Source organism: Lontra canadensis, unplaced genomic scaffold (assembly GCF_010015895.1).
Source record: "Lontra canadensis isolate GAN:19392208 unplaced genomic scaffold, GSC_riverotter_1.0 scaffold68, whole genome shotgun sequence".
Classification (NCBI taxonomy): domain Eukaryota; kingdom Metazoa; phylum Chordata; class Mammalia; order Carnivora; family Mustelidae; genus Lontra; species Lontra canadensis.
In genome coordinates this window covers 1677519-1690436 of record NW_022631062.1, presented here as the reverse complement: position 1 = coordinate 1690436, position 12918 = coordinate 1677519, and the positions used below count along the sequence as shown (strand labels likewise).

Sequence of the window (12918 nt, the reverse complement as noted above, 5' to 3'; positions counted from 1 at the left end):
AGGGACACTGAAGCTTCCGCACCTTCTTTCGCCGCTTGCAGGCACAAAGCAGGTCCCTCCGTGTTACCGGTGGGCGTGCTTTCCCGCTGCTTTGTTCCGAAACCCCCTCCGTCCCAGTCGCACTCTGTCCTGGTTAGGCCCTTGTTCCCTTCTCCCCACACAGGTTTTCCCTTTACTCATTTCTACTCTTGCCTGCTCTTCACTGTCTCTCCATAATTCTGTTTGCTGCACTGTCCACAGCTGGAATTCTGGTGACCTCATATCAGAAAAAACACTTCAAGAAGGTAGAACCTTTTGAACCCCCATGTTGCACATTGCGAGCCTCTGTCCGGCGGCGTCCTCAAGGAGGCGTTGCAGGAGAGGTAGTGGTCCGGAGTGCCGGCTTTGCCCTGGGAAGTGCCAGCGGCTCTCCACCTTGCTCACCGGGTGAGCCAGCCTCAGTAGTCTCTGCCCTCCATCCGTAAAATGGGAGCAGGGAGCGTTCTTAGCCCACAGCGTTGTTGTGACTGCATGTCCTCCTTCCCTTATTGGAAACTCAGGCTGGGGCTGTGGCTTGTGGATTTTGCCACGGCCCTGGGGGTTCTGCGCAGCATCCTGCAGTGAAACACAGTAATTACTTTGTGATCAAATGGACGAATATTCATGCTAGGTGGAGTAAGTGAAGATTGTAAATGTGTTTATGTTGGTTCAGGTCAAGCTTTTTAACCAAATCAGTTGGGCTTTGCCACCAAATAAGTTAGGAATATATTTTCAGTTTTCAGGGCTTTTTTAGATTTCACGATCGTGGTAATGGATTGTGAAGTAATATCATGCGTAATGAAACGTACATATATAACCTTTTCATAAATATTAATACTCTCATGACCGCAGCTTCAGAAACTAAGGTGGAAACTTGTCCTTAATACTGCCTTTTGTTTTTGAAAAATCACGATCTCGATCTATTTTAACCCTCTTCTCTGCCTTTTCCCATCATTTCTCACGTGGTCTTCTTGGAACCCGCAGCGCTCGAGAACGAAGTGTACCGCAGGCCCAAGCAGTCTCTGATCGAGCAGTCTGTCAGCAGACTACTGAGTGGCAGGACGGCGGTGCCTTGTGATGCAGATGTAGGCGGGGATTTCTTAAAAAATCCTCTCGACCAGGAAAGGCCGATGGTGGTTATACCAAGGATCATAAGTTACCCAAATGCAAGCACAGAGAGCAGTTCCCGCGATTCTGACCTTGAGTTTGTAGCCAGTACCAAGGCCAGGATGAAAGAGCTAGAGCAAGAGACCGAACGTTTGGAGAAAGCTTTCCGAAATTACCATCGAAGAGTTAGTCAGCTCCCTGCTAAAAGCCCTTTAGCAGCCAAGAGCCCACCACCCCTGCACTTGCTAGGAACACTCCAGAGCATCGATTCGAGTTCATCCCAAAGACGCACTTGTGCTGAGGACAGAGTTGTCTCTGAGCAGCCTCCAGTGGGCATCCCCGAAGAGGACAAGAGCAGCACCTCGGAGGCATGGGCGGGCAGCAAGGCCTCGCGGCCACGCAGGGGCACCACCTCCAGACGCCTCTCCTCCACTCCCGTTCCCAAAGCAAAAAGGAGCCTCGATGGTGAAATGTATCTGGAAGGTGAGTGGCTGCCAGGAGGCTTGCAGGAAGCTCTGGATTTGCTCTGGTCCTCGGAGGGCCTCTCACCCCAGTCTGAGTGCAGCCTGCCCGAGATGGCAGGAGGGAGCAGGAGCCGAGCCCGGGGTCGCCTGAGCCCCAGCACTGGTGTCCTCTCTCTTGACCTGCCTTTCCTGGTTAACAGGGGCATCTCCCTTAAGGTGTGCGGGGTTGCTGTGGGCAGTGGTGGGGTAGTGTCCTTTTCTAGCAATTTCCTGGGCACACAGACATGTGCAGAGCAACAGTGGCTTTCCCTTTACTGCTGGTTAGTTGGGTACATTTTATTGTTCCTACTGTAGTTTCATTTAGGGGCTTGAATTGTTAGTTTGGTGAGATCACTTATGTCATACACAGCTATTTACAAGGATAGTAGAACTCATTGTCAGAGTAGTAGAACTGTTTGGAGACCATGTTGCTGTCTTCTCCTTGCAATTCTTAAAGTCAAGCCTTCTGCCCCTTAGGTCTGGACCGATCCCATGCGGCTGACCCCAGTCCTTGTCCCGACAGAACGCCCCGGCCTTCATCTGCTGAGTCCAGGCACAGCGCTGCCCTCCACCCACCGCCCAGCCCTCCGGAGCAGGCCAGGTAATACCACCTTCCACTGGGCCTCAGCTGAGTCTGCTGAGCTGCTCGGGGTCTCACCCTGGACTCGCTGGGCTTTTCGGTGGCAGTATAGAATCGGTAGTCAGGTTGTAAGATGACGTGTGATTTTTGAGAATGATCTAAATTACCTGGGCCGAGGGTGGGGAGGAACATTCTTTTTAGTAAAGAAGTAATTTCTATTTGTTTGCTAAACTTGGCATGTAGGATCTACACTCTGCTATCAGTAAACAGCTTCGTACTTCAGAATAGACCCGGTTGGGCGCCTGGGTGGCTCAGTTGGTTGAGCGACGGCCTTCGGCTCAGGTCACGATCCCGGACTTCCAGGATCGAGTCCCGCATCGGGCTCCCAGCTCCTTGGGGAGTCTGCTTCTCCCTCTGACCTCCTCTCTCTCTCATGCTCTTTCTTCCTGTCTCTCTCTCAGATAAATAAAATCTTAAAAAAAAAAAAAAAATAGACCCAGTTAACAGAGATAAAACAAATGGACCAAATCTGCGAAAACAAATTCAGTTTAAACTTAAAACAATTTGACACATCACTAAAAAGTCCTATAAAAATATTTTGGCATTTAAATATAAACAAACAAGGTTCCAGTCTCTTTTTGTACTTGAGCATAGTTGACAACGTTACATTCATTTCAGGTAGAAAACGTAGTGAGGGGACTCGTCACATTACGCTCTGTTCCCCACAGTTGGAGCTCGGCCTGTCACTGTACAACACTGTTGCACGGCCCTTGACCATATTCCCTGTGCTGTGCCTTCTGTTCCCATGGCATGTTCGTTTCATACGTGGAAACCTGTACCTCCCCCTCCCTTCACCCATTTTGCTCATCCCCCTGCCCCCTTCCCTCTGGCAACCATCACTTTGTTTTGTATTTATAGGTCTGATTCTGCTTTTTCTTTGTTTATTCATTTTTTTTAAAGATTTTATTTATTCATTGTAGGGAGAGTGCACGTGAGTGGTGGGGGGGCAGAGGGAGAGAGACTCTCAGGCAAACTCTGTGCTGAGCGTGGAGCCCAATGTAGGGCTCCGTCTCACAACTGTGGGATCGTGGCCTGCGCCGAAATCAAGAGTTGGGTGCTTAACCGACTGAGCCAGCCAGCGGCCTCTGTTTGTTCGTTTGTTTTTCAGACTCTACATGTAAGTGAAATTACGTGGTATTTGTCTCTCAGTCTGATTTATGTCGCTTAGCATAATACTCTCAGATCTATGCGTGTTGTTGCAAGTGGCAAAAATCTCTTCCTTTTTTATGGCTGAGTAATACCCCATTATGTATAGCTGTGTATGCACCACATTTTCTTTACCATTCATCAGTTGTGGACACTGGGCTTGCTTCCATATCTTCGCTGTTTTAAATAAGGCTGCTGTAAGCATAAGGGTGCATGTATCTTTTGAGATTAGTGTGTTCCTTTTCTTTACATAAATACCCAGTAGTGAAATTACTGGATCATATGGTATTTCTGTTTTTAATTTTTTTAAAAGATTTTATTTATTTATTTGACAGAGATCACAAGTAGGCAGAGAGGCAGGCAGAGAGAGAGGGAGAAGCAGGTTCCCCGCTGAGCAGAGAGCCTGATGCGGGGCTTGATCCCAGGATCCTGAGATCATGACCTGAGCCGAAGGCAGAGGCTTTAACCCACTGAGCCACCCAGATGCCCCTCCTTAGTTAAGTTTATTTCTAGGTGTTATTTTTTGGTGCAGTTGTAAATGAAATTGATTTCTTAATTTCTCTTTCTGCTACTTTGTTATTATTGTGTGGAAATGCAGCCCATTTCTGGGTATGAATTTTCTAGCCACGACTTCCCTGAATCCATGCATTTTAATAGTTTTTCGGTGGAGTCTTTAGGATTTTTTATGTTTAGAATCATGTCATCTGCAGATGGTGACAGTTTGGTTCTTTCTTTCCAATATGGATGCCTCGTATTTCTTGTCCGATGGCTGTGGCTAGGACTTTAAGTACCGTGTTGAATAAAATTGGCAAGAGTGGACATCTTGTCTTGTTCCTGATCGTATAAGATTCCAGTTCGTAGATCATTGAAATAAATTCCAGGCAGTGGGTCTGCGGTGTGATTGGTGAAGCAGGAGGCATTGGGTGTGTTGAGGAGCTCAGCAGTGGGTTGCCCAGTCTGGGATTTGAGTCCTACGGAGGACCCCTGTTTGTGCCTGGTCCCCGTGGCTGGAGACGCTGGCTCCTTACTTCCGGGCTCTGGTCTGGGCTTCTGCGTATTGACTCCGTTACACTGTGCAGAGCTGAAAACTGCCACATGTGCCTGTTACGATCCTAACGCCTGTAATGGTGTTTTTATATCATTCTTTGTTGTAATAAAGCCAGGAAGAAAGCTGAGTTAGGGCCCTTTGATGCACATGGGCTTGTAGTACAACCTCTTCAGCTGACATGTGCTGAGGGTGTGCAGAATCCAGGTTTCTCAAAAATGCTTTCTGGTTCTTGAGAAAGTTAACTCGTCATAGGAGCACTGTGGTAATGGTGGTAGTGCCTATCTTGCGGCGTGTGGTGGCCGTGAGGGGTCACCGAGCCAGAGGCTTAGAGGGACGCCTGGTGTGCGGAAGGTTCCCCCGGCAGCCTAGCTCTTATTCTCCGAGAGCCCAGGAACAACTGCTTTCCGAAAGCATTTTCTCGAGTCCCAAAGGGTTTTCATCGCCCTGTGCTCTTGGGTTTTACATTCCTACAACTTGACGCTCTTGACTTTTATTCTTCCATTCTAGTCTTTGTCAAAGACAAATGGAGCTTCAGGACAAAAGTGAATTTTCAAATCCGGCCATGCTACCTCTTAAGAACAATGAGGAATTTGAATCATCTTTCGAATGTAAGTTCAAATACGAGTACTGGTTTTTATAAGCTCAAAATGGAGAAAGCTTAGTTTTGGTGAAGCATACTCATGAAGAGCAGAGCAGTTACAGATGATGACATTTTTATTTTGTGATAAAACCACAAATACAGATATATTGCCTCATCTTTACATCACGAAGATTTTCAGGGGTGTGTTCTGAGTTCCATTTATCAAGCATTCCAGGGTAGCTCACAATGTCAGAATTGGAGCTGAGCCTGTAAGTGAATCCTTAACTCAGTTTACCAAGTTTGGGATTGCCTCAGATTTAACGTAAGTGATTTTTAAGAATTCTTTTTTCCCTTTTATGGAACATGAGTATGCCGTTACTTTTATTGATCCCATTGACTGCCTAAGATTTAGAAAGCCCATTTTTTTTTAATTCAAGAATGGAGGTAAAATAATATAAGCTTGTGATTCTGGAATTGGTATCCTGGCTGTGGCCATGCCCCAGAGCCCAGCACGGAAGAGTAAGTGGGACAGAGTAAGTGGGCTCATGCCTGCAGTTCTTTCCAGCTTGGCCATCTTTGTATTTCTGTGTAACCTGCCATTTTGCTTCATGGTCTCATGGCCAGTGTGCAAGTATCAGGTTTTGAACATTTAAATGATAAGGCTTAGTAAGCTTTTCAAAATCCTTGTGACTAAGTTTGTTAAATCACTGATTTCAAGTAGAATTCAAGTGATTTATCCGCGAGCCAGGTGAATTCTTTCCCTTGGTAGATTTTCCTATTAGGGAACCAATGAGATTTTATAAAGGAATCTAATTCTCGAAAGCAGGACAACACTGGGAGAAGTGAGTACCATGGTCAGGTGGCTCCGATGCAGACTTCTAGAGTTCTCTAGGCAAAGAGCTGGCCCTGTTGCTTGGGCCAAAACTCAAGCGCTTCACCGTGAGTTCTCCCTCCACTGCGCTACGCTCCCTTCTCCTGCCCTCGCTGTGGAGGACTCACGGGACGCTTGTTTGCACCTCGTGTAGATGCAGGGAGTGCGGCGAGGCAGTTTGAAGCGGATGGCCTCCATCCCGCCGGTGACATGCCTCACGCGGATGCCGCCGCGGCCGCCAGACCTGTGTCCTGTCACTACCCGAGTAAGTTTTCCTCTGTTTTAGTGAACAAAGTAGATTAACGAATTAGTAGTGCTGAATCTTACTGTGTTTTCTCTTCCTCCATGCCTTAAGAAAGTAGGACAAGCAAAACCTTGATATATTTCAGTCTGCAGAAAAGCTGGTGACGTTGCAGGGAAACTGGCCATGAGGTTTGTCTTGCCGGACCCACCCTGTCTTTCCTCTTGCCTCCTCCAGCTGACCCACTCCCTCCCCAGCGTGGAAGAAAGGTGTAGTGGGGAGCTTGGGGCTTTGCTCCAGGGCTCAGCCAACCGCCAGGTCCTTTTCTCCTTGGACCGAAGTGTTGAAGCTTCAAAGTCGAAAGGAAATGCTTCAAGTAAAACTGGCTACTGGTCCTTTCCAAACACGGGGAGATCATCCTCCCTAAAACCTCCGCAGAGCCTGTTACAACCAGTTTCTTGGTTTGAGACACGGCTGGGAATATGAGCAGTCACTGACGGAGGCATGAGACTTGGAAAGGGTTGATTTTTGCCAATTCCAGAGTAAATGATGCTAGAGATTCATTGAGCCTTTTCTCTACTGGGCACTTTCCTCATGGCTGGGCAGACAGCAGTGTACCAGCCCAGGCCCCTGCTTCCTGGAGCTTCTAGTAGGAGAGTCGGGCAGTCGTCAGGCCATCGAGGACCTCCTGTGGGATAGATACCGATAGGGACCGTGGCACCCGAGAGCAGGTCTGATGGGCAGGCATTTGGCCAAGATCTGAGTGAGGAGGGAAGAAAACGCGATAGAATAAGGGAAAGCAACTGAGCAGACAGGTGTTTTGTTTCTGACACACAACATAGATGATAGTAAATGGCTTTGTAAATGACTGTTAAGTAGTGTGGTTATGTTGCAGTCATTGAGAAAGTCTCTTATATTGTTGTTGGACTTCTTTATCTGGGGTGCACAGGGAGACGCAGAGGCCCCAGGCTCAATACCTTTGTGCCAGTGGGAACGCTTCTTTTCTTTATTCTTAAGGTCCGGGGCGGCTTCACTGTGCCTGGGCAGCTACAAAATACACCTCCCAGGGAAGAAGCAGCCCTTTTCATCTGTTTAAATAAGCTCGCAAACAGCGTTCTCATTCTGGGGTTGCTGCTCCGGGTGAGAGTGGCACATCGGGGAGTGACCCTCGTTCCCCCAGCGGGCAGGAGACTGTGTCGCTGCTTAGGGAAGTGGTCGGCGCCTCCTCTGCTCTTAGAATTTCATGACCAGGATTAAGAGAGTATTGTTGTTCTGTCCTATTAGTAAAACTAACTTTTTGCTAGTGACTTAGGACAGGTCATGGCTGTGAGGTTTGAGGTCCCATGGTGAACCTGTGCACTTACCGTTGCTTAGCATGGCTGGGGAAGGTGGAGGGTAGAGGCCAGGGCTGGAGGAGAAGGTCAGCACAGTCATCTGTGGACTTGAGGTTGAATTCAGCATGTGAGGCGTGGGGGCCTGTGTTGCAAACTGAGGGAACAGACGATGAAAATATGGTCCTTGGCCCGAAGGAATACAAGTAGAGAAGACAGATGCCGGTGGGTTGTGACAAGGCAGGTACAAAGTACATGTGAATGTGGTGCTGGAGGAGCCAGTTGTGACTTTAGGAGTAAGGAGGACCTCACCCACGAGGTGGCATTAAGTGGGGGCTTGCGTAGCAGGTGAGGTTGTGGGGGAGGGAGGGAGCACCTCAGGTTAAGGAGGCCGTGAAAGCAAGGGCGTGGCGCGAGGCCAGTGCGGCTGTACTCAGCGGACAGTGGACGTGCCGCTCTGTGGATGGCAGGTCTCGAATGTGAAGGTTACGGTGATAGAGGAAGTCTGGAAAGAAGAAGGCAGATTGTCAGCCTGAACTGCTATGGGTTTGGACTCCCCCAGAGCAGAGAGTGTGCGGAGCAGACCCAGGAAGTGACACGCGCTCACAGTGGTGAAGGTGGGTTGCCTGCAGGCGGAGAGAGCAGCGTCATGGAGAGCACTAACTAGGTGGTGGCAGCGCCCCTCAGTGCAGCAGGAGGGAGGGCCTGTGAGCCCTGCTGGCCGAGTGGACATAGCACGGGAAGAGCGTGATGAAGGAGGCATGCTCTGTGATCAAACATGGTTACAGAACCCTCCGCAGGAATGAGGGGTCTAGGAAGGAAGCCAGGGCTGTGGGATCTCCAAGTGTTGATGTCGGGAAGCCTTTTAGAAGCCAAGGCATGAGGAAACAGAGAGGTCGGGCCTAGGAAGGAGGTGTGGGAAGGGTCGGGAATCAGCCTGGAGAAGGTGGCTCTGGCGGAGGGGGTGGGGTGGGGGGGTGGGTAGAGCGTGGTGGCGGCGTCCTCTCTGGGGCAGGAGAGATGGGATGCCTGCATGGGAGCGAGGGGAAGAGCTGAGGAAGTGCTGTGTAAGAGAAGAGGGGCTGACGGCTAACTCTGAGTCCTGTAGCTGGGCGCAGGATCCTAACCAGAGGCACGGCTTGCCTTGGGAAGGGCGGAAGTGAGCAAAGAGCATAAGAAGCTGCGACTGGGGGGGCGTGGGAGGCAGTTAGAGTCCTCATCTGAAGGGTGACCGGTCTTCATCTTAGCAAAGTAAAAGGCAGGTGCGGGGCTAGGAGTGGGTTTGGGGGCTTGAAGATGGAGCAGGCCGGGAGTCCATGAGAAACCACGCAGAGTCTTCCTGAGCCTTGGCAAGGGCCCCTGCAAAGCAGCCGTGTGTATAGTTGAAAAATCCGATGCCGGAAACTACGTTCCCTTTCTTTTCTGTCCCATTAGGCGTGGATCAAAAACAAATGGGAGAACAGAAGGAAGAAGAAAAAATGTGGGAGGAGCACATGAGAGAACGCAGGCAGAGAGAAGAAAGAAGGCAGAGTGAGCGGCAAGAAGCTTTAGAAAGGGAACGAAGAGAACTAGAAAAACTGGATCAAGAGCGGGTAATGCTAAGTACACACAAATTCTCTACGCTGCTTTTCCTGTGGTGCGCCTCCCGTCAGTACTTCGCCCCCAGGGACATGAGTCCTTACTGTGTCCCGAAGTCAGAGAGTGGCAGGTGGTTTGGTTCGGGATTTCTTCTACCATACCTTATTACGGTGTTACTGACTGTGTTCCCTACGCAGTACTCCAGATTGCTGTGACTTACCCTTTTTATGACTGGAAGTTTGTACCTCTTAATCCCCTTTATCTATTCACCCACCCCCTACCCCCCTCCTCCCTGGCAACCACCAGTTTGTTGTCTGTATTTGAGTTTGGGTGTTTTGGGTTTGTTGTTTCTTTGTTCATTTGTTTTGTTCTCTAGATTCCACACATAAGTGAAATCACATGGCATTTGTCAGTGTCTGACTTATTTCACGCAGCGTAATAGTCTCTGGGTCCGTCGTGTTGTCACAGATGGCAAGACCCCATCCTTTTCCTTTCTGTGGCTGGGCAGTGGCTCATCGTGTGCACAGCCCCTCTCCACCCACTCCCCCATGCGCGGACACTCGGGCTGCTTCCCTCTCTTGGCCGTTGTGACTAATGCTGCAGTAGACATCGGGGTGCGTGTATCTTTTCAAATGACTGTTTTTGTTTTCTTTCGGTAAATATCCAGTAGTGGAATTACTGGATCGTAGGGTAATTCTGTCTTTGATATTTTGAGGAACCTCCATACTGTTTCCGCAGCGGCTGCACCGTTTGCGTGCCCACCAGCCGGGCACAGGGTTCCTCTTTTCTCCACATCCTCACCAACAGTTGCTGTCGATTGTCTCTTTGGCTTTAGCCGTTCTGACGCGTGAGGTGAGCGCTCACTGTGGTTTCGATTTGCGTGTCCCTGATGATGAGTGACGCTGGGCATCTCTTCATGTGTCGGTTGGCCGTCTGGATGTCGTCTTTGGAGAAACGTCTATTCAGGCCCTCTGCCCGCTTTTAATTGGATCGTTTGGGTTTTTTGGTGGTGTGTAAATTCTTTATATATTTTGGGTATTAATCCCTCATTGCATATGTCGTTTGCAAATATCTTCTCCCATTCAGTTTGTTTGTTTTCGTTCTGTTGATGGTTTCCTTCACTGTGCTGAAGCTTTTTATCTTAGTGTGGTCCCAGTAGGTTTTTGTTTGTGTTTGGTTTTTGTTGCTGTTGTTTTGGGGAGGGGGGTTTCCTTTGCTTTTGTTGCCCTTGCCTCAGAAGACGTATCTAGAAAGATGTTGCTCAGGCCAGTGTCAGAGAAGTTACTGCTCTTGCTCTCTTGTAGGATTTCTGTGCTTTCAGGTTGCACATTTAGGTCTTTCATCCATTTTGAGCTTATTTTTGTTTAAGAAAGTGGCCCAGTTTTCCCAGCATCACTTACTGAAGACACTGTCTTTTCCCTGTTGTATATTCTTGCCTCCTTTGTTGTAGTCAGTCGACCATACAAGCATGGGTTTACTTTTGGGCTCACTGTTCCAGTGATCTCTGTGTCTGTTTTTGTGCCAGTACCATACTGTTTGGATTACTATAGCTTTGGTCATATATCTTGATATCTGGCATTGTGATACCTCCAGCTTTGTTCTTTTTCAAGATGGCTTTGGCCATTTGGATCTTTTGAGGTTCCATACAAATTTTAGTTATTACTAAGTTTAGTATTAAAAGCCTGTGGTAGGCATCCCGGTCTTCTTTGCTTAAGAGCACTGAGAAAGCCTGTGTGTAACATAGACCTTAGGAGTTCAGCAGCAACGGGGAGGTTTTGCAAGCTCATTCTCGTGCATTCTTATCTGGTCCTGGAAACAAGCCGTAAAGAAGGTGGGCTTGGCTTTGCTCTAGGTCATTCCTTTTTAAATGGGTTTTAAAGAAGACATTTAATGTCAGCTAGCTGGAACTAGGGTAACCCTGCGGAGGTGACTGCTGGTCAGCAGTGGCTTTCAGGGACACCCCTGCTCTCCTCCTTCCTCTGGTTCTCTTCTGGCTTTCTCGGTCCTGCTTCTGGTCCCAGGCACATGGGTTACTCTGGCCACTTGACATACCTGCTGAGTCTTACCAGAATTTATCTTCCCTATGGATGTTCCTTGGACTCCTGGTTCATCTGGCATAAAGCACAGGATACTTGAGGTGACTTAATGCCTTCCTTCAGTGAGATGACCTGTTTGTCCCCCTTTGATAGCAATGACTTCAACTAAAAAACCAGTTCTTTGGCATGCAGGTTGTACTTACAGGACCAAGATTATAGTACTGTGCCCTTTTAAACACTTATAGGTTGTTTTAACGTGTTTGTGTATTTCCTGTGTTGGCGCCTGTAATTCCACAGAGGATGATTGAAGAGTCCTTGGAGATTGAAATGGAAAAAGAAATCAGTGTTGAGGAAATGAAAGGTCAATCCGTTTGTGGTGAAAATCCTTTGGAGAAATACATGAAGATTATTCAGCAGGAACAAGACCAGGAGACGGCAGAAAAGGTGCTGATGCTGCGGACCGGCCTTCTGTGGAGGGGGCTGCCAAGATGCTTTGGTTTGTTTGAAAACTGTAGGACCCAGATCTGCCTTCTCCATTGGAGCCAAAAAGGTGGAAGCATAGAAAATCCACAGTTCAGATAGAGCCCTGAGTCTTTTTGATACATGAGAGTCTTGACAAAATTTCCTCGCTTTGCTTGGGTGAAGATTGAAGAGGTTTTGTTTTGTCATACTTTATAAAAGTTTAGGATGTCTGTCATTTTAAGAACAAGAAAGAACATAATGAAGGTCTGTTCGTGAACAGTGAATGCCTGAGTACTGTCTGAAGCCCTGGTGTTTTACTTCCATCTCACCGTGGGTGTGGAGAATGGGCACCAGATAGGGTTTTTTTTTTGTGTGTGTTTTTTTTTTTGATGTGCTTGCTGAATTTCATGTTTAAAAGTCCCCTCTTTCTTAGACTTTTGAATTGCATCTATATCTCAGATTAGTCCTGAGAGAAATCAGAGTGTTGAATAAGATTGATACATAGTAATTTCAGAATTCTTTTTCCCTCTTTGTGTCAGAGTTCAAAGAAAGTTGGCAGAGAAGCCTCAGAAGTGGACACGCTGCCATCTAGCGACAAAGACGAAAGGTATGGTTTCCTCAGTGCGGTGTTCCTACGCAAACCATTACGTTGCCGGTGTGTTGGCCAAGGGGAACGTTCAGATATTTGAGTCTCCCTGTGAGAAATTAGTGAAACAATCAAAATTAAGGACTTCAAAAAGATAAATCTGTTTCATTTTTTAATTTGTAAAATTGCTTCTAAGAAAATTTTAAACGAGGATGGAAACCCTACAGAGAAAAAATGCGAACATTATAAGGCTCCCTGAATAAACTCGACAAAAATTTAACAAATTAAAATTATTTTTATCTTTCCCTAATTTAGTTTCACGGGCTTTTCTCACGAAGAAACAGATGACTTTTGGTAACCATGTTTGCTGTCCAGCATCTTACCCATATAACTAAAGGCCTATGAATTCTTTGTAACAAGACAAAATTCTCAATAAAAATTTTATGTGTAATCCTGTATGATTCTGTTTTTCATAATTTTGTTTGGTTTCATGGTATATAAACCAGAAATCATCTAGTCAAGTAACACCTATTAAGAATTTTTCCTTTCAGGCTTTGCATGACCCTAGAATGGGGTTTTTTTCCTCCCCATTTTTGTCATAGCTTATATTTATTTGAAAACCTCTTGGTCAAGTTCCAGGCCTATATTTTGGAAGTTTCAGCTGTGTTCCTTTCCTCTCCAGAGTTGGGCTACCCACTGTCAAATAGGAGTTTCATCTTCCCCAACACTCTCCGTCTGATCTGTCCCTGAAAATAAGGACATGGGTCTTTC

The 12918-nt window shown here is 47.4% G+C and overlaps 1 protein-coding gene across 7 annotated transcripts in view; it reads left to right on the top strand.

The window, feature by feature from the left end:
- Positions 1–12603, top strand: part of OFD1 (OFD1 centriole and centriolar satellite protein) — a 46907-nt gene extending 34304 nt beyond the window's left edge. For 6 of the 7 annotated variants that reach the window (XM_032880167.1, XM_032880168.1, XM_032880166.1 and 3 more), the window contains 8 exons: positions 1003–1608; positions 2106–2229; positions 4970–5070; positions 6068–6178; positions 8920–9077; positions 11397–11543; positions 12101–12168; positions 12463–12603. In XM_032880167.1, the coding sequence (XP_032736058.1) occupies positions 1003–1608; positions 2106–2229; positions 4970–5070; positions 6068–6178; positions 8920–9077; positions 11397–11543; positions 12101–12168; positions 12463–12505 (1358 nt within the window). In that variant the 3' untranslated portion in view covers positions 12506–12603. The remainder of the gene's footprint in view (positions 1–1002; positions 1609–2105; positions 2230–4969; positions 5071–6067; positions 6179–8919; positions 9078–11396; positions 11544–12100; positions 12169–12462) is intronic. The other variant, XM_032880170.1, reaches the window with a different exon arrangement.
- The last annotated feature ends 315 nt before the right edge of the window (positions 12604–12918 follow it).